Genomic DNA, 27,034 nt, shown 5'->3' on the forward strand with positions numbered 1-27,034 from the left:
CTGGGGTAATCATGTATGTGATGTACATGTTGCTTTTCACACAAGATGCTTGCTGGAGGTCAGGCTAAAACTTGATCAAGTTTTGGAATGCTATTATTAAGTGTCAGAATAGGGAAGGGAATTTATACAAAGAAGTGTCCATAAAGAACAACATATGTGGGGTGCTAAATCCAAAGTAATCCTTGATCTAATTGTAATGTGACTAATATGACACTCTGGTATTGGAGCAGAAGTTTAAAATATTGAAGAATATACAGAAACTTCCAACTGTTAATCCTAAGAATGCTATCTAGAATTCTCCAGATTACTTTATGCCTTTATTGTGAAGCCTTTGAACTGACTGTTGCTTCTTATATACTTCAGATTCCTATAAAAACTCAGTCTGTGTTTTGATATGTGCCAAATTTGGAAAAGTCAGAGAAGCTATCTCAATCTAGAGGAAACTTACATTTTCCTTGGTCTGTAAAGATGACAGAAGAAAAAAGACCCTCACAAGAAAAAGAAACTACTGATAGAATGACCCCCAAAAAAGAGACTTTGGAAAAAGTTTCATGCAGCAAGAGTTAAATCCGATGATTTTTGGGTTCCTTTTTGAAATGGTCTTTTTCCATACGGATTGTTTTACTATGTGTGTGTTTTTTTAATGCAAATTCACTCTTAGACCCTCAGATGGAGAGAGAACAGTGTCAGCGTAAAGTGGAAATTGCACTGTTGAATCACATGCAATTTTCCCCAGCTTATTAATATTCTGGACTGAACAAAGAAGTGATCACAGAATGTACGTCTCTTTTAAGAAAGAAGTGGAAATCTTGCAGAAGTCTCTTTCTTTAGTGAAAGAACTGGCTAGTTTGGAGGATTCACGAACTGCTTCACTTTCTATGGTGTTAATGGGGTAAAACTGTAGCTACAGATTCAAGAGATGTGAAGACATCTCCTGTCCCCCTACACCCGTGCTACAAAAATTGATTGATAGGGTTAGCTATCCCTTGGATCCAGTATTTAGTTTTGATAAAACTAATCTGTTTTGGGGCACCTGGGTGGCTCTATCAGTTGAGTGTCTGCTCAGGTCATGATGCCGGGGTCCTGGGATTGAGTCCAGCATCAGGCTCCCCACTGGGAGCCAAAAAACTAATCTGTCTTGAAAGTAGTATGCCCTTATGAAGAAGTAAAAAAGTGTCTCTGGATTTAAGACCAAAAGGTATCATCTGGTAGTGACTTTGGTTGGCAGTGCCTATGGAGATTTAATTGTACTGATAGTGGTGTTGATATTGTTTTGTTTGTCCTCTGTTTATAAGGCTGCATAGGTTCTTAGGTTTGTGCCAATCCTGTTTTTCTCATATACTTTGTTATTTTTTAAGTCCACAGTTTTGCAGTATGTGCAATTTTTCCAATAATGTATGTGTTGAATTACAGAAGAAATGCTTGAATTTTTTTTAATGACATGAAGAAAGTTACATATTTGTTTATTTTAATACAGCTTTAATTCTTTTTTAAAAAACAAAATTTCAAACTAACCCAAAATAAGAGATGTTGGGCTTATGTAGTTTTAAAAACACAACAAAGGGGCACCTCGGTGGATGAGTTGGTTAAGCATCTGCCTTCGGCTCACGTCATGATCCGGGGTCCTAGGACTGAGTTCCACATTGGGCTCCCTGCTCAGTGGAGAGCCTGCTTCTCCCTCTCCCTCTGCTCCTCCCCACCGCTTGTGCTCTCTCTCTTTCCCAAATAAATAAAATCTTAAAAAAAAAAACTCAACAAAATTAAAAGCATTTATAAGTTTATTCAGCAGAACACATCTACTGGAATAGCTAAAATTCAGACTACACCAAATGTTGTTGAAGATTTGGAGCAGCAGAACTCTCATACCAACCACTTTGAAAGAGGCTCTGTTGGTTTCCTATAAACCCTTACAGATACCCATGATCTGGCAGTTTGACTCTTGAGTTTTTTTCCCACATGAAATAAAAGCTTATGTCCAAAAAAAGATTTACAAGGATGCTTTTATGAGCGTCAGAAGCATCTGAAATGTTCGTAATAAACCACTGGAGTAAAGTTAATTCAAGAAATAGTATGTCTGGAATTTTCTTCAAATTAATCCAGACTGAAGGAAGAGTAAAGGCATAAATTAAAATTAGTTGTATGTTGAGAATTGTTGAAGCTGGATGACAAGAATATTATATAATTCTATTTTGGTATATTTTAAATTAATAGAAAAATTAATCCTAGCTGTAAATTTGTGATCATAATTATTGTCTGAATAAAGCACAGTATTAACAGCACCTCAAGTCTAACATTTTGGGGAGTAGACCAAATTTATTGATTCTTTAGTGGTTATTGATTGATTGATTGATTGTTAAAATTTTTATTTACTTATTTGAGAGACAGAGCATGTGAGGTGGAGGGAGAAGCCGTGGAGGGGAGTGAGAGGGAGAGAATCTCAAGCAGACTCTGAGGAGAGTGGAGCCTGATTTAGACCTTGAGTCACGACCCTGAGATCATGACCTGAGCTGAAACCAAGAGTTGGATGCCTAATGGACTAAGCCACCCAGGTGCCCCTGATTCTTCAGTGGTTATACACTAACAAACTGACTTTAGAGACTTAAAAAAGTTTTTAAAAACAAGCAGTGCATAGCAATATGTTAAATTTCTCTGCATTTTTTTCTAAACTTCAGTGTTTGGGTATGAGTTCTGTTTCTCCTTAAAAAGGTGATTGCTATTTGTTGTATTATTTATTTTTTAGGTTTGTATTGACTTTAGTTTGAAGTGTTCAGTCCACCCTGCAGAGGATTTCATTTTTTGTTTTTTAAATGTGTGAATTTTTTTTTTTTTTTTGAGAGAGGTAGAGGGGCAGAGGGAGAGAGTGAATCTTAATGGGCATGGGGCTGTATCTCACTGACCCTGAGATCATGACCTGAGCCAAAATCAAGAGTCAGATACTTAACTGACTGAGCCACTCAGCCCTCAGCCTGCAGAGGATTTTAAATTTGATGTCTATCTGTATGGAGGACTGAATAAGTAGAGCAGGGGAGAGAAGGATGAAAGAGGGAGATGGGGAAGTAGAGGCATTCTTTCACTCAGTGTGGCAGGATTCTCCTTGATTCCCAGGGAGGTAGGAAGTGGGTAGCTATGAGATTACATTATCACCAGTGGATTTTTCAGAATAACAACAGGATTTCTCATGCCTGGAGATGTCTCTGATTCTATTTCAACCAGTGTATCTTTTGCTATATGCCAAAATGACTTTTCTTCCCACTTTATCTTTGAAGTGAGATGTTTTCTGGACATTCTGACCTAGTCTTCCTGGACATTGAAAAGTTTGGTAAGAATTGCCTGGCACATGTATATGTGTATTTCATAGGAATTCTAATTAAGCAGATTTTACAGTGTCCAGCAGCGGTCCTTTATTACTGTGATCTAGTTGAGTTATTACCATGTTTCATTGATTTGAAGACATTCAAATCACACCTTCGCATCTCTGATATAGAGATACTTCATATAGCTAATGGCATGTTACAATTGCAGTTGGCCAGGCAGTAGTTATGATGGGTTGTCTTTTCTTGCACATGTGTGAACCTGGTCATAGCACTTCCTGTTGTTGCTTCAGCTGAATTATGCCTGTGTTTGGTCCTGCATGTGTTGTCATTTCAAATGATATTGGTTTGCACTGACATGCCAATAACCCCTGAACTTCTCTCTCTTCAACAGAGGCCCTCATATTTCATATCCCAGCTAAAATAGCCCTTTTTCTTTGATGCCCTGAATCTTTCAATGTAGGATTAATTGTTCCTCTTCTCATTCCCATGGCATGTTATATCTAGCTCCCTTATACCCTGAAGGGATGCACCTTGATCTTCAACTTTATATCCCTGTGACTAATGATGTTTGGAAAATGAGTGATGCTTACTAGTGATTTGTTAGATTAAATGATTTAAATCGCACTGTATGGCATGAGAAAGTATCTTTGGCTTCCATTCTAACTGAAAGTTTGAATCTCATGGATGTACCTGCAATCTTGTTTTCATTGGCTTTTTATTCCATGATTCTCTCAAATGAAACAATCTTTGCAATGAGGAAAATAGAGTATTTTAGAAATTCTGAAGTCTTCCCATCTTTTAGCTGTATTAAATAAAAACATCTCTAAAAAAATAGCACAGCAACATTATATTGTTGTGTCATTACAAAGTACTTTAATTTCAAAATAAATCTGCGATATGGACAAATCAGTGTCTAATAATAATAATAAGGCTGACCCATAGCACTGGTCCTATAACCAGTTAATGTATGTTTGCCCTGTTCAGGCAAAATATTTTTAACTCTGCACAAAAGTTTACATAAACATGTTTTTAATCTGGAAGATTTTTTAAAAATGTTTTCAAGTTTGTTAACTATATGTCATATGGTTTATTGTTTACCAAGTGAGTTAAGGCAATGGATAAGAAATACTCACATGTTGTCCATAAGGAAACAAGAAGTTTTAATGGAAATGATGAGGTTGGAAATTGCACCTGTGATGATCCAATGCTAAACTAATTTACTTGTTTTTTCATGTTATTTTACTGATACTGGGTTTCTCATTTTTAAGAAATGGTCCCTGCCCCCCTGTAAAACGGGGGAAATGTAGTCATGGGTGGAGGGAAGGAGGTGAGAATGGCTCTAGGGTAATAGTATTGAGGCTTAGAATAACAAAGGGCAAGGGAGGTAGGTGACAAAAAGAAAGCTCATTTCCAAGAAAAAAGGTGAGTACACACAGGATAGAAACAGCGTGTTTTATAGAGGAAGGCAGAGATAAATCATGGTGTCTCTGCTCAGTGGATCAGACAGCTGTTAAAATGATTAGAAATGAAGACCTCATAGCAAAACAATTAATATTTAATAAAAAGTTAAGTGAAAAAACATATGTTTTCGTCTACCCTATGTACATAATTACATAGATGCATATATACATTTGGAAAGAAATACAGAAAAATGAGAATTGTGGGAATGTACAGTTTTTGCAATTTTATTATAGTTTTTGTTATAAATATTGTGCTATAAAAATAAGAAGAAATGCAAAGGATGTGTTCAACTCAAGAAAAATAAAAATAAAAAAGGAGAAAAAAGAGCCAACCTGTCTTCCACACAGTTATTTACTAAGTCATGGAATTTTTGAGCTAGGAATTCTATCTCAGGTATTCTCAACCTTTTTGGTCTCAGGACCTCTTTACAATAAAAAAAAATTTTTAAAGATTTTATTTATTTATTCATAGAGATGCAGAGAGAGAGAGAGAGAGACAGAGACACGGGCAGAGGGAGAAGCAGGCTCCATGCAGAGACCCCGAAGTGGGACTCGATCCAGGGTCTCCAGATCACGCCCTGGGCTGCAGGCGGCACTAAACCGCTGCGCCACCGGGGCTGCCCTCTTTACAATAAAAATTATTGAGGTCCCCAAAGAGCTTTTGTTTATGTGGGTTATACCTATTGATATTTCTATACTAAAGATTAAATTTGAGAAATTAAAGGTATTTATTGTCACTTAAAAATAACAATGATAGGACGCCTAAGGGGCTCAATCAGTTGGGCATCCAACACTTGATCTCAGCTCAGGTTTCAATCTCAGGGTCATGAGTTCAAGCTCACAGTGGGCTCCACACCCAGTTGGAGCCTACATGAAAAAAAATAACAATAAATCTGTTACATCTTAAATAATACATTTTTATAAAGAATTAACTACATATTCCAAAACAAAAATATTTAACCAGAGTGCCATGGTAGTACATTTTTTTGCAAATTGCTTTAATATTTGGCTCCATTGAAGACAGCTGGGTTCTCCTATCTGCTTATCCATGGGTTCTGTTGTGATATGTTGTTTTGGTTAAAGTATGGAAAGAAATCTGGCCTCACATAGGGAGGAATTGGAAAAAGGAGGAATGCTTTAGTAGCTTTTTCAGATGATTGTGGATATGCCACTTTGCCTCTGGCACACCCCACTGTACACCTATAAGAGACATATTTTGAAATGGGCAAGTAATGTCTGAGAATTGTTTTAAAAATAGTTCTGGCCTCATGGACTCCTTGAAAATGTTTTAGAGACCTATAGGGCAGCTTCTGACCACACTCTGAGAAGCACTGCTCTACTGAAACCAGAATGTTTTTGTTTTTAAAGATTTTATTTGTTTAATCATGAGAGACAGAGAGAGGCAGAAACATAGGCAGAGGACGGAAGCAGGCTCCTTGCAAGGGAGCCCAATGCAGGACTATATCCCAGGACCCTGGTATTATGCCCTGAGCCAAAGGTAAACACTCAACCACTGAGAGCCACCCAGGTGCCCCTGAAACCAGAATGTTAAGTGACTTTCTCCAAATGGAAGACAAGAGTACTGGACACAGTTCTGGTTTTATTTCTCATGCTCTTGGAGGAATTCAAATTACAGTATGACTTTAGGACAACTTTTGTAAACTGACCCTGAGTATTTTTATCAGGCTCTTCTGAGATGTCAAGTATAAATTGTCCTTTTTCAACTTGAGTATTAAAAGAGAAACCTAAAAAAAATAAAATAAAAAAATAAAATAAAATAAAAGAGAAACCTCCATGATAGGCAAATCAAAACTTTCTAAGAGAAAGTAGCGTTAGGATTGTAGGTAGACTTGTAGAAATGTAATTTTTTGATATTAGGTATAAAAATATAGAAATATTAATTTAAACATACATTTAGTTTTGATTACTACCTCTTACTAGCTAAAAAAAACTTCCCAGCATCTTCTTTCCCAGTAATTTTATGTAGACAATTTTATTTATTTCTTTGTTGCATTTATGCAAATATCCTTATTTAGAGGCATTTTCTGTATCTGAACCTCCCTTTAAATGTTCTGTCACTTTCTGGTTTGGTTTTTAATGTTTTGTTCACTCATTCCTCTGAGGTTCCACTGAGGTCTCAGAAACATCAATGACTTGGATGCCTGAGATAGAAAACACTTTGGAAAACTTTATTTAGCCTAATTAAGTGGGTATTTCTCAAACCTCACCACCAGTGCACAGCTTTCTATAAAGAGCCTTTGGATGGTAACTTCCTACTGTTGTCAAACAGTAGGAAGCCCTCCATAAGCCCTCTTGCTTGCCCCTGCCCTACCCCTATTCAATGTTGGCCTCCAATCTCTGTCCTCAATTGGAGGCTTTCCTTAACTTTTCTTCCTCTTTTTCAAGTTTTTATTACAAAAGTCTCTTTCTTGCCTTGCCATCTACTTTATCTTCCTTTTTCTGTTCCCTACTTACCAATTTTTTTTCTTAAGATTATTGTTAATAAGAATTATCTCCTTATGTACAATGGAATCAAGATTCTCCTAGTTACCAAAAAGATACACAAAAACAGAGATCCCTGGGTGGCTCAGCGGTTTAGTGCCACCTTCGATCCAGGGCATGATCCTGGAGACCTGGGATCGAGTCCCACGTCGGGCTCCCTGCATGGAGCCTGCTTCTCCCTCTGCCTGTGTCTCTGCCTCTCTCCCTCTCTCTCTCTGTGTCTCTCATGAATAAATAAATTAAATCTTAAAAAAAAAAAGCAGTCTAGTTGGGGAGGTGGTGTTACAGGGGAGTGATGGACGTTGGATGTTTAGAGTCTATTTTCATTATCTCTGTGACTGGGTCTAATTACTTCACTTTTCTGCACTTTAGTTTTCTTTCTGTAAATGAGAAAGTTGTCAAGTGATGTTTAACAGTGTTTGCTCCTCACTTTTGTATGGACTCAATGATTACTTATCCAGTGCCTGTTGTGTGCCTGGCACTGTTACGAAATGCTGGCAAGGGACGCCTGGGTGGCTCAGTGATTGAGTGTCTGTGTTTGGCTTGGGGTGTGATCCCAGAGTGCCGGTATCAGGATCAAGTCCCACATCAGGCTCCCTGCATGGAGCCTGCTTCTCCCTCTGCCTATGTCTCTGCCTCTCTCTCTGTGAGTCTCTCATGAATAAATAAATAAAATCGTAAAAAAAAAAACCCAAAACCCTGAAATGCTGGCAATACAGTAAACAACAAATGGAGTAGTTTCTGCTCTCAATGATGTTGTTCTATAACAAGGTGTGGAATGTCTGTCTACCCCACAGGTAAGAGAAATAGTAATTTGAAGGGTGGCTGAGTTCCAGTCCTCGCTTTATGCGATTTAGGTAGGACCTTTACAGGTCATTCATTCATTCATTCATTCATCCCCTAAAGATTTACTTATTTATTTGAGAGAGAGAGAAAGAAAGAGAATCCCAAACAGGCTTCCTGCTGAGTGCGGAGCCTGAAGCAAGGCTCAATCCCACAACTCCGAGATCATGACCTGAGCTGAAACCAAGAGTCAGATGCTCAACCAGCAGAGCCACCAAGGTGTCCCAAGATCTTTATAAATCATTTAAATGCTTTGTTCCTTCTTTTTCTCATCTGTAAGATGAAGATAGTGATATCTAAACTATTTACCTTATGTGGTTAAGACTCAACGTGTGTGGAAATGCATTGAATATAGTGGTAATGTACAATGTGTTGCAATGTCTATAGTAATGTAAAATGTTATTGTACTTTGCTATAGAATTTCACATGGAATTCATTACAGCTTGGTTGAGAGAATTCTAGATTAACTTAATTTTGGAATTCAGAGGTACTTGAAGAATATAAAGTATGTTTGTTTTTCTTCTCTTCACAGAAAAAGATAATGCTAAATATGTTTTTAGACACGATGATGGCCGATCCTCCTCCCCAGTGCCTTGTCTGGCTACCTCTCATGCATAGGCTCGCCCACGTTGAGAATGGTAAGCAGAACTTTTGTCATTCAGTCTCTTGAGCTATAGACAATATATGAATTTCCGGAGATTTGATCCATATCTTTGTCTTGCTTGGAATTGAAATGGTAGTTATCTCCAGTAACTTCTTAATTTTTTCTTTTTTTGTTATCGGTTTATCTCCTTGTTTAGCTTGTGTGAGTTTGATAAAGGGAAGGCTGTAGTTTTTATGTAACCACCTCCTTTCTCTCAAGGCTCCTGGTGTTTCCTATTCTGCCAAAGAGAACCAGTAACAGCTGAGAGGTGCTAAAAAGCCGAGCTCTCTTTTTCCCCTTTGTAAGCATGAAATACACGTCCACACTCTGTCTTCTCTCTCTCATCCATGCCTTTTATTTTTAAACCTCTGAGCCTTTTGCCCCACTGTGGCTTTAGTTCACAGCTACCTTAGATTCAGGATTATTTTCTGAAAGGTGTAGACTCTCTTGACTAAACTAAAACAGCTAAAATTAAAAAAAAAAAAAGGATTTTATTTATTAGAGAGGGAGGGAGAGAGTACAAGCCAAGATGGGTGAAGGAGGGGCCGGGAGTGTGAGAAGCAGACTCCCTGCTGAGCAGGGAGCCCTGACTTGAAGCTCCATCCCCGGACCCTGAGATCCTGACCCGAGGGAAAGGCAGACCGAACACTTGACCCACTGAGCCACCTAGGCACCTCAGCAACTAATTTTTTTAACAGGATTTTTGGATAGAGATTTATATTGTTAAGTTATTATAGTATTATTGGAGTATTATCGGCTCTTTTGGAGGCAATACTTTTAAAGCCTGAAGTGTTTTAGGACTTTTATATTCTGTTTGTTTTATAAAATCATTTTGTATCTGCCATACCATATAGAAAGAATCTCATTTGTCCTGATTTTTGTTATCCATATGAACATTTTATTGTGACTTTATGTATAGTATTTATTGATTACATTCTTATGGGGTTAGTGATATTTTTCTCAGCTACAGAGAAATAATATGAACTCATTGACATATCTTGAAAATAAAACATTTTATCTATCACAATAACATTTATCTACATATCTTAATTTTTATGTTGGGGAAATAAATTCTAAAATTGTGGTATTTCTATATGGTATTGTAGTTTGGGCTCTTTCTATGAAATTCATCACTTGAATTATGTTGAAGTAACTATAGGGTAGATATCTACACAAGAATTGTGCTTTTTATATTGGTTTACTAATCCAACTATATTGTATATAAGAAGATTACAACATGATGCATTCTTCCAAAAAGAATACTTTTACCAAAACCTGATCTTATTTGTAATTGACCCAGTATACTTAGTAATCCTCTCCACATTCTGGTTCTTTCCATATCCACCTGGTCAACCCACTACACAGTCTAATACAAGCACTGGCTCTTGACTGGTATAGAAGTGAAGAAGAATTACACAGATATATATATACATGTTCAACCAAGATTATCAGAATGTACTTAATAATTTAATATTAATGTACATATATTATTTAATATCAATAAAAATTATTGTATAGAATTATAAATGCTGGTATGTTGATGTTGACTCTGTTGATGTGAGCTCTAGATTGATTTGGAAATAGTGTTATTTGGTAAAACTTTACTAGGTTGTATAGTTTTAATTTGGAGCACAGATTCTTCTTAATACTTCCATTATGCCTTAGAAGAAAGCTTGAATTTCTTAAAGGAAGTATGTCCTTTGGAGTTCTCATTCCTGATTTTACTTTTTTTTAGTCTTTAATGATCCTGTTACATTGGTTTTCTCTCCTAGTGTTCATTTTTGTTTGTTTTTTGAGTCTTGATTCCCTAGTTAATGTACATTTTTGGAAACAGGACCAAAAATCCTTATAAGATTGGATTTGTACACATAATGCTAGAAAGAGTTATTCAAATGAAGACTTAAATACTATATGCCCCTTTCCTATTGACTTCCATTTCTTGTGTTCAGAATTAAATTGTCAGAGGGGACAATTAATTATGCTACCAACACTTAAAAGTATAAACAACCGCCTGTAACACACAGTTGTGCATTGCCCGTTTCCCACTCAATGAACTGGAGGTTCAGACTGTAAGAGAATCCCAGCAATCTCTATGAATCCTGACTGCTACCTGGCAGTTTTTCATAAAGTGAGATGCTCGTTAAGTGGAGAAAAGAATGACAGGTCCTTGAGTTTCTCTTCTTCCAAATCACTGCCCCTTCGTTAGTCTAGAGTACTTTATTTTACTGTTCTACTTAGAACTCTTACCTAAAACTAACATGGTAATATACCTGATTTTTTTTTTTTTACCAGTTACCACTTACACCCAGATGTATGGTAGCTTTTAATTCAACCAACATTTGAAGGCCTTCAGTTGAAGGTACTGAGTAAAATACATAGTATTTTCAGGTAACAGAGACACGTAGTATGTCATCCTGGTTCTCACAGATCTCATGTCAGTGAAGGAGATAAATGTCTCTATAGCTAACAATGATATATCTCTTTAAAAAGCAACAGGTTTGGAAAATAAGTTTTAGACTGAGAGGGCTTCTCTCTCTTCTTTCCTTATATATTTATCTGAGTTTTGAGAATCATGAGTTTCACTAAAAAAAAAAAAAAAAAAGAAAGAAATTGGTAAAAGAAAAAAAAATAAAAAGAAATTGGTTATTTTCTAAGGTGGATTGGAATGTAATATTCTAACCTGAAAAACCATTTTCTCCTCTATTGTCTTTCCCTTTTATTCCGGTAAATGGCAGGTTCCGTTAATTAAAAGACAATTTAGAATTTTCAATTCTAATTTTGTTTTCACCTTTGCTTTTCTACATGATATTTGGTTTTCCACTGTATTGACTTTATTCTTCAATGAAAATGACTTCTTTCTCTCCCCTGTTCTCCCCTCACCCCCACCTCGTCCATCCCCTGCCTTGCTTTCTGCCCTCCGCAAGTCTTCCATCCCGTGGAATGCTCTTACTGCCGCTGTGAGAGTATGATGGGTTTCCGGTACCGATGCCAGCAGTGCCACAACTACCAGCTCTGCCAAAACTGCTTTTGGCGTGGCCATGCCAGCGGCCCTCACAGCAACCAACACCAGATGAAGGAGCACTCCTCTTGGGTAATCACTTTGTGTCTCAGTCTATGTCCTCTACTGTTAATCTGTCTCTGCAGTGACAGCACTGGGCCAGCTTCCTGATAGATGCCTAAAGAATAAGGATGCGGTGTAATCAAATCTTCATGCTAACGGTTATGATGAGTTGCAAATACATTGTGCTTCGTCACCTAATTTTTTTTGTTTATTTCCATCACTTGATTTTAAAAGTAGAATTTTTAAAATTCCAGGAGTTACTATTACAATTGAAATGGAAAAGTAAGTGAAAAGTGTCTTCTTATTTTAAAATTGTGCAAGGGGCATCCCCCTAAAGCTTATTCTTTGAGCTTTAAGTAAGATTTAAAGTTCTTTTTTTCAAGCATATTTTCTTCACTTCATATTTCTTCACTGTAGGGCTTAATTAAATATTGCAAAGAAAGGTGCATGAAGTAAAGGAGTTAAATTTTTGTCTGTCTGAAGTTGAAGAAATATTGTATTTTTACAGTTGCCACATTGGTGTCCTTACTTTCAAAAGTCATCCTTTAAATAACAATATTTGGGTGGAAGTCGATGTGTGTGTTTGTCCTGTGCTGGTTGTAAATCATGTAACCAGCTTAGCATCAATCATTTTTCTTTCCTTTTCTCAATTTATTTTCAGTTTTTTAAATGCTGTACTTTTATTTCCAAAAAGTTGATACTTAAAATGCCAGTCATTTATTTCCAAAAAGTTGATTTAAGAATTTTTCCCTCTGGGTTTCATTGGTTGGTTGGTTTGCTAAAGGGTAGAACAATATACAGGGTCATACATATAAATCAGGATTTAGGTTCTTACCCTTGTTCATCCTGCTGGACCTTAAGTATTAGAAAGCTTCAGTTACCAGGGGCTTTTCTTTTTTTCTTTTTTTTTCTAGTTAGCCTTTCTAAAACTCAACCCAGAAAAAAGCAAGTAAGTTCATATTGGGGATTTGTTTAAAAAAAAAAATAAATTTCAACCCACATGTACGTTTTACTTCCTATATCTCTGACATGTTAGAGATAATTTTTTTTTTAATCAGATAGGTTTTCAGTTACACTCAACCATAAAATTTTGTTAAACTGAACATCCTATCCTGGGTTGTTTTGTGTTGTAAATTCCAGTATTCTTTGGTTGAGAAGTGATTATTTAAAGTTTTTTAAACAAGCAAAGGAAAAAAAAATACAATGTGGTAGTTTCTTCTCTTTTTTATTGAATAGAGATAATCTATAGATTTTCAAGTTGTTACTTTTCCCTTTCTTAAAGTACAAGTGTCTCACTTAATTGCTTTGTTAATGTTCTTTCCACTGTTTTTTGTTTAGAGTATAACTCTCAATACTGAGCTGGCTCTTTGCTAGGTTACCATTTATAATGATTGGATTCCCTGGAGTGTTTCTCCTGACAAAATTCTCATTCTAGATGTTGAGGGGAAGAGAGTGAAGAACTTTTTGTTCATCTTAGTTTGAAATTGCTCGTTTAGCTAATTTGTAGTCCTTTTAGAAATGGGAATTTTACATTTTTTTTTTAAAGATAAGTGACTGCATATTGTGTTATGACTTACAAAGCAGTGTTTCAAATACTCCATTGAATTTTCGTCATTAGGTTAAAACATACATAAATGAAAGTACAGAAATCACAAGTGAATTCTTGTATTTCTGCATGATCCTCACAACATTCTTGTAAAGTAAGCCAAAACCCCATTTGTTATTATTTTCATTTCAGCTTTCTTTTTTTTTAATTTCACTCATTTTTGTTGTAATGACTGAAGATTTCAAGAAAAATCTAGTCTTATAGGCATGAAGCTGGTATCAGTTCTGAATTTTGATGAGTATATGAATTATGTGTGACTGATGCATACTGGTAAGGTTTTTTGGCACTGTGTGTGTGTGTGTGTCTGTGTGTAACTTGTTTTCAACATTAGAACTGTATGTGCAGTACCATTGTTCTTTGAGGAAGATGTGAGTGAATTTTGAGACTAATGTGGGTAAAGAAGTTTCCATTAACAAAAAGATGTGTAATCACTTTGATAGTAATTTTTTGAAGATTGTCCACTGTTCTTATACTAGTATTTGAATGAATATTTCTCTATGTTCACAAGAGGTAAATTTAGTGTGCATTTAACAAGTTTTATATGAATTTGTATTGTAGACTTGATAGGTTATATTGGTGCTTGGAAGTTTACTCTGATTTTTCCAAAAGTTTCTGTTTAATGTTTTACCTTAGTAACTATGCATTGTAATTCATTTATTCTTTTAGTCATCAATCCATTCATTTGATTTTATTTTAGAAAAAAAGTGTCATATAGTATTATATCTGTGATTCATTGTGTGCATTCAGTATTCATTCAAAAGATATTATTTGAGTCACTACTTTGTGTGCCAGACACTGTTACAGGCATGTGGGATACATCTATGAAAATTCTTGCCCTGTGGGGCTTAAGTTGTAAAGGGTATGAAAGAGACCATTAGGGTTCACTGACATCGCTGTTTTCCTATTTTTGGTGGGCACACATCTAGACTACATTTCTCTGCCTCTGTATCTAGGAAGGACTGTGTAAGTAGCACTTATCAGTGGAATGTGATCAGAGTGATATGTGTCTTCCCAGAATAAGACTGTTAATAGCTGAGTGCCTCTTCTGTTCTCTCTGCCAGCTTAGTGGAAAGAATTTTACTGGGACCCAGGGGAGGATAAAACCACAAATGAAAGGAAACCCGGTCCTTGAATGATGGGTGGGGAAGAATGTCCTGCCAACCTGCTTGACTTTGAGGGGAGCAGGAGAGAAACTCTGTGTTAAGCTTCTGAGGTTTTAGTTTTTGCTACAATGGTTGGTATAGGAAGTAGAGTTCTGTTAAAGCAAAACCTTAAAATTTGTGTTCATTGATTTAGTAGTCAAGTAACCCCCAAGAGGACACTAATATTGGAATTGGGGAGGACAGAAACCCATGTTATGCCTTGGTGACAAATTGAGTAGATTTGTCATCCATGATAATTTAGAAGGCACACTTCATGCCACCTGAGCTCTAGGTCAGAGGTTGGAAAGGATGGGGTAGGTGAGTTTATGTTGACTGTTTTTGGTTAGGGATGACAAAAAAGAGATGGGCTTAAGAAAGAAGTTAGTTTTCAAGCAAAAAATGAGAGGGGATAGGGAAAGTTCTGACAGTTGGAGCAGTGACAGGAAAAATAGATTGCTTATAGACCCTTGAGAGCAATAGGTAAGAGTTAGAAAGGCTTTGAGCAATAAAGGCCTACTGAACTTTCTCAGTCAAAGAAAGTGACTTAGTCCCATGGTGAAGATCAGATCAGGGCATGTGTTCTCATTCTTGGCTGTTCATCAAAATCACCTTGCTCTTACCTATGTAGCTTCTGATTTAATGGGTCAAAGGTACATGAAACTTAGATAAGGCAGTTTTTAAAAGTTCCCCCAAGTGATTCTATCATGCAGCCAAAGTTGGAAACTGCTGACCTATTGTTTCATATGGCCTCCAGGTGGCTTCTGTTACTTCAAAGCAAGAGGAATGGAGGCAAAGACATAAATCAGGCTTGAGAATTGTGTCTAGGAAAGGACTTTGTGTGTGGTTACTGGCACATGGAACTGACTGGAAATAAATAGATCAAAGGCCTACTAAGTTTTTGAGGGAATTGTATATTGGCAAAGGAACCGTGGGCCTGCACTTAACAAGCCATTGACTGTTTGAACTGTAAAACTACTTTTTAAGGACGCAGAACTTGCTCTGGGAAGAGGTGGGTTGTGAAGGTTGCATGGTACCTGGGGAGGGCATGCCAGAGCTCACTTTGCCAAGGAGGATATTGGATAAAGAAGAACCTCCTGCTCATGTTCCTTCATTGTATATTGGAACCGGGGAGGGTGGGTGCCTATAATTTGCCCTGTTTCTGGTTTGCATTGTAAGGAACTACAATGTGGTCTTGTTGAAGAAGTCTGTGATGTACCCAGAGGTCCTGGACTTGACGTTAGGTGTACTGACTAAATGGGACCTTAGGTTTTCTTCTGGGAGAGTTTGAGTGTGTTTTATGTGTAGGAAGAGGGAAGAGAAGGGTATTTCGTGATTAGAATTCCTTACTAATATCCATGTTTTCCTTCTTTTCCTGGACCTATACCTAGATGACATAGCCCATCTTCCTTGCAGCCAGATGGAGCCATATGACTAGTTCTCACCAGTGGAATTTATTTGCAAGTGATCTGTGTAACTTCTGGGGTCAAGGCCATTTAAAGCAGATGTGTCCTCTCATCCCCTCTTTACCCTTCACTCCCAGTAGACATTGGCCACATGGAAATATTTCCAAAGAAACTAGTAGAGGCTAGAGTCCGTAGATGAAAGGGGCCTGGGTATCTGGTTGATGGATCAGAGCCCCTTGGTCAATTTACACTGGACTTGCACATGAGCAAGAAATCAGAAAGTAGAATCCAGAGTATCAGGTCATATAGGCTGTGCTGATGAAGTGAGATTTGAGCAGAATCTTTGGTGTCTGTTAGCAGACATCTGGATAAGAGGAGACATTTTCAGCATGAAGCCTGAGAGCAGGAGTGTGCCTCTGAGTTCAGGGAACAGCAGAGAAGCATGTGTGGCCAGAGTGGAGTGAACAGGAGGAGGGCTATTGGGGAGGAGGTTAGAGAGCTCACAAGGGCCTTACTGGCCATTGTAAGGATGTTGGCCTTTACTCCAGGGAAATGAGGAGTCTTTATAGGATTTTGAGTAGAAGAATCGCATGGCTTGATTTATCTTTTAAAATGATCAGTCTGGGGGATCCCTGGGTGGTTTGGCAGTTTGGTGCCTGCCTTTGGTCCAGGGTACGATCCTGGAGTCCTGGGATCGAGTCCTGCGTTGGGCTCCCAGCATGGAGCCTGCTTCTCCCTCTGCCTGTGTCTCTGCCTCTCTCTCTATGTCTATCATGAATAAATAAATAAGTAAATAAATCTTTAAAAAAATAAATAAAATGATCACTCTGTATAACATGTAAAAAGTAAAATGGGAGGAAAAGATCGCAGCAGAGAGACCATTTCAGGAGAGATGATTGCAGTAATCAAAACCAGGTTCAGTAGGATGGTGGCAGTAGAGGTGGTGACAAGGGTGGGACAAGAATATACTTTATAAATTGGCCTAATGGGTTGGCTATGGCTTGTGAGACAACAGGAGTTAAGATTTTGCCTTGAAAGGGGATCCCTGGATGGCTCCGCAGTTTAGCGCCTGTCTTTGGTCCAGGGTGTGATCCTGGAGTCCCGGGATTGAGTCCCACATCAGGCTCCCGGCATGGAGTCTGCTTCTCCCTCCTCCTGTGTGTCTGCCTCTCTCTCTCTCTCTCTCTCTCAATGTCTATCATAAATAAATAAATAAATAAATAAATAAATAAATAAATCTTTAAAAAAAAGATTTTGCCTTGAACAACTAGAAGGATGGAATTGTCATCAGCTGAGATGAGACAGCTGTGGATAGAGCACACATAGAGGTAAGGATTGAGAGTTCTCTTTGGGAATTCAGTTCAGAATTACAGGTGCTTACTAGATATCCATATAGAATTGTTGAATAAGCTGTAGTACATGAGTCTAGACATCAAGAAAGGAGTCTGAGATGAAAACTCAGGGCAGCCCGGTGGCTCAGCAGTTTAGCACCGCCTTCAGCCCAGAGCGTGATCCTGGAGACCTGTGATTGAGTCCCACATCGAGCTCCCTGCATGGAGCCTGCTTCTCCCTCTGCCTGTGTCTCTGCCTCTCTCTCTGTGCCTCTCATGAATGAATGAATGAATGAATGAATGAATGAATAAATAAATAAATAAATATCTTAAAAAAAAGAAAGTCAGCTTGGGGAGGGGGGGTCATTGGCAAGTACTTGATATTTAAAGCCATGAGACTGGATGGTACCACCAGGTGAATGAGTAGAGATAGAGGAGAGAAGAACGAAGAGGAATGAGAACTGACCTCAGAGGTCATCGTTAAGGGATCTGGGAGAAGAGAAAGAACCTGCAAGCAGTGATGCAGGAGGAAAGCCAGGGAAAGCAAGTGTTCTGGAAAACGTTTGCATGACTAGTGTTTTGAGGAGGAGGGAGTAATCATCTGTGTCCAGTGCTGTGACAATCAAGTGAGAAGGCTGAGAAGTGGCCCCTCATCTAACAATGTAGGGATTGTCTTGCAAGAACAGTTTCTGTGGAGTGATGGGGACAAAATCTAACTGAAGTGATCTATTTCTAACAGTTTTTATTAGTGGGATTTTAGGAGACCAGATTAATCCCACTTTGCTTTTCCCCACTCACAGTTGCAGTTGGGAGTTAGGCAGATGCCAGTCTGTTCAAGAAGGTAGTTTTAACTGTGAAGAAGTAATGGACTTGCCAGTGGCTCCTGAATTGAATACAGCTCAACCCAATACAAGCCTTTCCAGCAGGGAGCAGAGCCCCGTAGCTTGTGGCTCAGGGCACAGAGGAAAACGTGTGTTTTCTGTGATGCTTGCAGATACCAGGAAACAAGGGAGGGGAAGAGGCTGAGCTGGCATGTTCATTCCTTTCCTAGGACCAACCAGTCTGGTCGGAAGAATGAGGGGTCTTCCAGAGAAGGTCCCCCACATGGAAACAAGGCACTGAGCCATGTAATCAGTATTCATTTTTACATTCTAGTTTGCAAGAATATATTCATCATCTTCTCTGAGGTTCTTGGGCTAGATTCAAAGTAACCCTGCCACCAAGAGGCCTGCGGTGTACAGTATTTCAGTTATTGAAAATAAGGCTGCAAAATAAGCCTCTTTAAAACTAGTGACATAAAAACAACCATTATTAGGCCCATTGGGTTTGATGTCAGGAGTTTGGACAAGGCAGAGGGGCTGGGTTGTCCCTACTCCATGATATCTGGGGTCTCTGCTGGGTGTCTGAAATACCAGGCAGGGTGGGTGGCTTGAATAACTGAAGGCTTCTTCACTCCCATATCCAGCATCTGCCCTGGGATAGCTAGAAGGCTGGCCTCAGCCAGATGGGTAGACTGGACCAACCTGTGTATGGCCTGTGGCCTGCATGTGGCCTGTGCATTCCACAGCATGGTGGCTATGTTTTCAGAGAGAGCATCTCTGGAGGAAGCATCTGGAGAATCAGTGTTCCATCTCTATTAATTCCTTGCCTTTCCTGCCTGAGCTGTGGAAGTCATGCAGTCACATTCTGCCAAATAGTGTTGGTTGCATCCCTGAGGCATTAGGGCTGGTCCAGATGCAGGGAGGGAGAGGGTGCTGGGGGGCAGCGGTGGTGCTAAGTCCCATCGCAAAGGAGCACATGTGGTGTGGTGAGTGGGATGATGCAGTTATGCATGCATGCAGTTAATGCTCAGCATTTGTTAAATAGATGAATGAAAGAACGTACAAATGAGTATGTCCAACTGTGCATCCAGTCTGCCACACAGAGAACACCTTACAATCTGAACAAGACATTCCATTTAAATGGTTAATTCACCCAGAGAAACTACCTATCATGTTTCTCTACTAAGTTATACTTTTTAGAAGAGCAATTTGTCGAAACAGCGATGCATAATATTTACTGGGATTTTTATCTCCGTTTTTAAATGATTCAGATTTGGAGGAAAATTCTTTTAAAGTATTTCAGGTATAGTTAAATGATCTTAACCCTGACCTTTGTTTTCCTTGGTCAGGGCCGTACATGCTTTTCTGATTTACTTTATGTATCCTTCCTTTGCAGTCGTTGTCCTCTTCCTCCTCCTTCTCTTCCCCTCCTTCCTCTCCTCCCTTCCTCCTCTTCCCCTTCCTCCTGTGTCATATCTCTCACTTTCTTTCCATTACTGTGAAAGATATACAACATAAAATTTACATTTTACCTCTTTAATGTCCAGTTCACTGGCATTAAGCACATTCATATTGTTGTGCAACCATTGCCAACCATCCATCTGGAACTTTTCCATTTTCCCAAACAGAAACTCTTAACTGTTTCTGGCTATGCAAGAAGTGCCAGAAAGAAGCCATTTCCTGCCCTCACCTGTACCTTACATTCACATCTCTGCTTGTCCTGGTCTTCACTTTACCAAGAAAAATTTGACTGATTTCCACTTGGCAGGAAGTGTGTGTGTGTGTTTATACAAAATACACTTGTAGCATGGCTACCATTTGTTAGCTGAGTGGCTTAGTAGAGGCAGTTACGTAATATGGAATATATGGAAATTTCACCTTTTTTCCCAGCAGAGGGCAGGCTCTACCTCTGAACAAAGTTATCTTGTTCTTTAAAATCTATAAATGAGGAAGTACTTGGATTTGTTTAGCAATTTCTGTTAATATTATTGCCTATTTTTTAAAAATATTAACAGGTAACACACATGTGTCTAGTAAGTATAAGTATATTGATTTATGATATTAAATAATTTGCTTTACAGACCCAGAGCAAATTTTTTTTGTCATAGCTCTGGACCAGTTAAGATTGTTCTTCATCTGTCCTTGTCAGAAGCAGTATTTCATTCTCATGTGACTAGCACACCTCTCCTCACATCTCCAGAATTATGAGAGAATATGTATTCAATGAGAAAAAAGTATGCTTCTTGATCATGCTTCTGCCTAGATCCAAATAGTCACATTATAATTTAATGACTACTTTATACATAGTGTAAAACTAGGCAGGAGATTTTAAAAATAATTTAACTTTTAAAACTTAAGTGCAATTAACATACAATGTTATATTAGTTTCAGGTGTATAATACAGTGATTCAACAACTTTATACTTCACTTGGTGCTCATCATTAAGTGTGCTCTTCATCCCCTTCACCTATTTCACCCATCCCCCACCCACTTCCCCTCAGTTAACCACCAGTTTGATTTCTATAGTTAAGAGTTTGTTTTTTGGTTTGTCTCTTTTTTCCCTTTGTTTAAGTTTCTTAAATTCCACATATGAATGAAATCATACAGTTTATGTCTTTCTCTGGTTGACTCATTTCACTTAGCCTAATACTCTCTAGGTCCGACCATGTTGTTATAAATGGCAAGATTTCATTCTTTCTTATGGTTGAGTAACATTGTATTGCATGTATACCACACCTTCTTTGTCCATTTATCTATTGATGGACACTTGGGTTGCTTCCAAAATTCGACTACTATAAATAATGTTACAGTAAACATATGGGTGCATATATCTTTTTGAATTAATATTTTTGTTTTGTTTTCTTTGGGTAAATAAATACCCAGTGGTGGAATTATTGGAACATACAGTCATTCTATTTTTAATTTGTTGCAGAACATCCATAGTGTTTTCCACAGTGGTTGTACCAGCTTATCTCTCACCAACAACAGTGCATGAGGGATCCTTTTTAGGAGGACTGGCTTTTTTTTTTTAAAGGCATAAGACAGTATCCCGACTTGTGGTAAGCTGTAGCACAAGGTAAGACAAATACATGAAGACATTCCAAATAAAATCAACAAATTGGGCGTTTAGTCCAATGCCCCACATCCTCAGAAAAGCTCCTGAGACTGTCTACTGTGGTTCCCACCTCTGTTTTCTTTCTTTCTTTTTTAAGATTTATTTATTGTGAGCACACAGAGGGAGCAGAAGAGAGAGAAGCAGACTCCCTGATGCCAGGGAGCCTGATGTGGGGCTCAGTCACAGACCCCCAAGATCATGACCTGAGCTGAAGGCAGATGCTTAAGTGGCTAAGCCACCCAGGTGCCCCCCCCCCCCCCCCTCAGTTTTCATTACTCACTGTCATGGTAAGCTATCTGGTCTTGCTGTCTTACATGGCACCACCATTCCCATCTTAATCCGTTGGTGATTCATTACCCACCCCCATCCTTCTTATAATCCTCCACATCTCAAGTACTTTTAGAACTGCTACTTCTTAGTCAGCTAGCTGCCCTCACTTTTACTGCTTCTCTAAGCATTTCTTCTACTCCCTGTCTTAATTGAAGTTTGGTTATCCTTTAGGAGCTCCCCTTCTCCTGCATCCCTTTCAGGTAGTAGCTATTTATTTTCCCATCTATGTGTTTTTAGGAATTGGGAGGTGAAATTATTGTGAGGGTGGCTATATAATTTATCTATCATGTAATGCAGACTTACTTAAGAGTAAAAGGAGCCCTATTCTTTATGCTGGGACAACATGCATAAACTGGGATATCCTGGGTAAAATGTTTATGGACACTATTTTAGTTTAGTGTCCTTTTACTGCATAATAAATTATCACAGAGTTAACAGCTTAAAACAACAAATTTGTTATTTCCGTTTCTGTGCGTTAGAAGACTAGGCAGTGGCATGACTGGATGTTCTGCTCTAGGTCTTACTGGGCTGAATTCAGGGTGTTGGCCAAGACTATAGTTCTCATCTGGGCTGGGGGGGGGGGTCCTCTCGCCAGCTCACTGGTTGGCAGAATTCATTTTATTGCAGGTATGGTGTTGAGGTCCCCGTTTTCCCACCAGCTTCCCGTCAGGGAGGACTCTCAGCCACTAGGTGCCACCTACAGTTCCTTGCCATGTAGCCCCCAGAGGCATTTTACAAAATGGACATTTGCTTTCTTAGGCCAGTTGGAGCAGATCTGTGTGCTGCCAAGTTCACTCACTTATTTGTATTTATTCAACAAATTCTTATTAGATACCTGCTACATAGCACATGTATTGGAAAAACTACAAAACATCATTGAAAGATATTTAAGAAATATAATTAAAGGAAACCTAAGTAAAGAGAAAAAAACCTACACATTTGTAGATTTAAAGACTTAATATTGTTAAGATGACAATGCCCCTTAAATTTATCTATAGATTCAATGCAATATCCATGAGAATCTCAGCTGCTTTTTTTTTTTTTTTGCATAACTCTATAAGCTGATCCTAAAATTCATATGGATATGCAGGGGATTCAAAGCAGCCAAAACTATTGTGAAAAAGAACACAAACGACTCATACTTCCTGACTTTAAAACTTATCAGTAATGAAATAGTAATCAAGACAGTGTAGTACTTGCACGAGGATTGATGTATAGATAGATTAATGGAATAAAATTATGAGTCTAAATATAAGCACTTACATTTGTTGTTGATAGATTTTCTTTTTAAAAATTAAAAGATTTTATTTTATTTATTTATTTTTTTAAAGATCTTATTTAATTATTCATGAGACAGAAAGAGAGGCAGAGGGAGAAGCAGGCTTCATGCAAAGAGCCTGATATGGGACTTGATCCAGGGACTCCAGGATCACACCCTGAACTGAAGGCAGGTGCTCAACCACTGAACCACCCAGGAGTACCGATTTTATTTATTTATTCATGACAGACACACAGAGAGAGACAGAGACATAGGCAGAGGGAGAAGCGAGCTCCATGCAGGGAGCCCAATGTGGGACTTGATCCCAGGACTCCTGGATCACTCCCTGAGTCAAAGGCAGATGCTCAACCGCTGAGCCACCCAGGCATCTCTCTACAGATTTTCAATAAGGGTGACAAGACCATTCAGGAGGGGAAGAATAGTCTTTTCAAAATATGATGCTGGGTTAGTTGCATATCTCCACACAAAAAAATGAAACCAGACTCCTACCTTATAAAATATAAAAAATTAACTCAAAATGGATTATAGATCTAAATGTAAGAGCTGAAACTAGGAAACTCTTAGAATAAAACATAGGCATAGATTTTTGTGGCCTTGGGGTATGCTCTACCTTCCTAGATGTGATATTAAAAGCACAAGCAAAGAATAATAATAGATAATTGGACTTCATCAAAATTAAAAAATTGATGCCTCAAAGAACACCATCAAGACAGTAAAAAGGCAATTCACTGAAAAGGAGGAAATACTTGCAAATCATATATCTGATAAGTGACTTGAATCCAGAATTATAAAGAACTCTTATAACTCAACAAAAACCACCAAGTAACCCAATTTAAACATGAGCAAAGGGAAAGTAGAGTGGTGGTTACCAGGAGCTGGGGGTGGGGGAAAGAATAAGAGTTGTGTAATCAGTACAGAGTTTCAGATTTGCAAGATGAATAAATTTGGGAAATCTGTTTCACAACAGTGTGAATGAATATACTTAACACTACTGAAGTAATGGTTGAGATGGCCAATTCTCTGTCATGGGGGTTTTATAATGAAAAAAAAAAAGTTAACATTAGGGGGAAAATGGGTAAAGGACTTGAATAGACATTTCTCCAAGAAAGATATACAAATAAATGGGCAGTAAATACATGAAAAGTTGTTTAATGTCATTAGTCATTAGGGAAATGTCTAATCAAAGCTGCCATGAAATGCCACTTCATACCCACTGCGATGGTTAAAATAAGAAAAGATTGACAATAGCTAGTGGTAACAAGAATGTGAAGAAATAGGAACCCTGGTACACTGCTGGTGGGAATGTAAAAATTTTCCACTGTGGAAAAACAGCTTAGGAGTTCCTCAAAAGGTTAAACATAGTTACGATGTGGTCCAGTACTCCTAGGTGAGAGTTGAGAATTCTCCTTTGGGAATTGAAAATACATGTGCACATAAAAACTTGTATATGAATGTTCATGGCAACATTATTCAAAATAGCTAAAAAGTGGAAATAAACCAAGTATCAGTCAACTGACGAACAGATAAGCATAATGTATGTCAATATAATGCAGTATTATTAGACAAGAAAAAGAGATGAAGTATTGATACATGCTAAATATGGATGAATCTTGAAACTGTGCCAAGTGAAAGAAGCTAGACACAAAATGTCACATATTTTATGACTCCATTTATATGAAATGTCCAGAATAGGCAAATGCAAGGAGACAGCAGATTGGTGGTTGCCCAGGGCTGAGGAGAAGGAGGAATAGGGTGTGACTGCCAATGAGTATTGGATTTCTTTTTTGGGGTGAAGAAAATGCTCTGAAATGAGATATTAGTTACGGTTGTACAACTCTTTCAGTATACTAAAAACCACTGAATTGTAATGTTAAAAAGGATGAATTTTATGGTATGTAAATTATATCTCACTAAAGCTATTATTTATTTATTCTTAACTTGGTCAGGGAAAGTCCTATTGAAGAAGTGACATTTAAACTGAGATGGAATGACTGACTTGAAGTTGGTGGTTATAAATTCAAAGTCTGACCAGTCAGCATAGTGGGATATTCACTTCCCCAGTGTAAAGAGGGTAGAGGAGCAAAATGTATAAAGTTGGGGTTTTAGATAGAGTATGACAAAGGAAGACAACTAGCAAGGGGGTGTTGGAGAATATGCAAAGAAATGAATATAGTAATGGGCCGTGGTGTGTAGGTTGATTAAAGGAGAAATGAGGCCATGAGGGAGATAAGGGACTAGGTGAAGGTGGTAGCCTCAGTGGAGTATAGGACCTGCTGGCACTGAAGTATTGTTGTAGGTAGGTCCTTGAAGGAGTGAGCTAGATAGAAGTTTGTATGAGAGTGGGGTGCTTGAAATTGAGACTTTAGGCAATGTATGATAATTGGCAGAAATATGTTCCAGGATGTGATTGTGAGGCTGGTGGCTGATGTAGAGGAAGGGAAAGGTAGTTGAAGGTTAGTTCAAGAAGACCAGTGTATAAGTTTCCTATAGCTGCCAAAACAAATCATTACAAACTTGGTGACTTAAAGCAGAAGTTTATTCTCTCATAGTTCTTGACACCACAAATTTGAAATCAAGATGTCAGCAGGACCACACTCCCTGTGGAGATTCTACAGAAGAATCCATTTGTATTAGAGTTCTCCAGAGAAACAGAACCTATACATACATTACATATATTTATACATAAGTATTTGTATATAAGGAGATTTATTATAAGGAATTGGTTCGTGCAATTATGGAGGCTGACAAGTCTCGAGATGTGCAGGATGAGTCAGCAAGCTGGAGGCCCATGAGAGCTGATGGTGTAGTGCCAATTTCGGTCTGACGGCCTAGGAACCTGGAGAACTGATGATGAAGTTCCGGTCTGGGTCTGAAGGCTGGCAGCCTCAAGACCCAGGAAGAGCAGATGTTTCAATTCAAGTCTGAAGGCAGGAAAAAGCCAGTGTCCTACTTTTAAGGCAGGCCAGAGGAATTCTATTTTATTTGGGCGAGGGTCAGCCTTTTTGTTCTACTCAGGTCTTTAGCTAACTGCATAAAAAGCCAACTCGCATTAGGGAGGGGAGTCTGCTTTACTTGGTCTACCAATTTATATGTTAATCTCATCTAAAAACACCCTTACAAGAACACTCAAAATAATGTCTGACCAAATATCTGGGTATCCTATAGCCCAGCAAGTTGACATGAAATTAACCATCGTACCATTCTTTGCCTCCTCTCACTTTTGAGGGCTGTTGGCATTTCTTGACTTATGGCTGCATCACTGCAATCACTGCCTTCTTGGTCATGTCACTTCTACCTCTTTCTCTTTTCCTTTGTGTGTCTATTTTATGAGGATACAGGTAATTGCATTTGGGCCCACTCAGATAATCCAGGATAAACTATGTCTCAAGATTCTTAATTTAATCCTATTTTCCCTTAGCAGGTGATAATCACTTTTTTTTTTTTTTTTTTTTTTGCCATAAAGGGTAATATTCTCAGGTTCCAGAGATTAGGATGCAGACATATCTTTTGGGGGCCACCATTCGACTTGCTGTAACTAGTATATGGGAAAGGTCAACTACGTGGACGTTGGAAACAACAAGAATTATGGCAGTTGTAATGTTGGACTCCACTACAGATATTTAGTATTTTGGTCTGATGATATGACATTCACAACTGGGGTTTTAAGGAAAAGGGAAAATGATCTGAGGATGGCAGTGAGTTTTAGGAGAAGATTCAGCAGTTTGAGGGCACAAGAGAGAAAGCAGCTGTTTCTTTTTATTTTTTATTTTTAAAGATTTTATTTATTCATGAGAGAGAGAGAGAGAGAGAGAGAGAAAGAGAGGCAGAGACACAGGCAGAGGGAGAAGCAGGCTCCATGCAGGGAGCCCGATGTAGGACTCGATCCCGGGTCTCCAGGATCACACCCTGGGCTGAAGGCAGTGCTAAACTGCTGAGCCACTGGGGCTGCCCAAAGCAGCTGTTTCTTGAATGGCTGCAGGAGCAGCCAAGCCCTCAGGGAAAGCCAGGTTTCCTCCCAGGGCGAGAATGTGAAGTAACACTCAGAGAAGAGGATTCTCTGCCAGAGCATGGATTTGGGAGTGGAGATCATGAAGACCAGTAGAATGAGAGTTGAGGATTAGTGAGAGATGGAGTTGTGAATGGTATCACAGGGCCTTATGGGACTGAGAATCCAAGTGGGAATC

General features: G+C 38.4%; 1 protein-coding gene across 12 annotated transcripts in view; it reads left to right on the plus strand.

Moving 5' to 3' along the window:
* The window catches only part of DTNB (dystrobrevin beta), a 234,984-nt gene that overhangs the window by 73,364 nt on the left and 134,586 nt on the right, over positions 1-27,034 (plus strand). For all 12 annotated transcript variants that reach the window (XM_041756399.1, XM_041756402.1, XM_041756393.1 and 9 more), the window contains exons 7-8: positions 8,652-8,757; positions 11,687-11,853. In XM_041756399.1, the coding sequence (XP_041612333.1) occupies positions 8,652-8,757; positions 11,687-11,853 (273 nt within the window). The remainder of the gene's footprint in view (positions 1-8,651; positions 8,758-11,686; positions 11,854-27,034) is intronic.

The sequence above is a fragment of the Vulpes lagopus genome, chromosome 5, assembly GCF_018345385.1.
Source record: "Vulpes lagopus strain Blue_001 chromosome 5, ASM1834538v1, whole genome shotgun sequence".
Classification (NCBI taxonomy): domain Eukaryota; kingdom Metazoa; phylum Chordata; class Mammalia; order Carnivora; family Canidae; genus Vulpes; species Vulpes lagopus.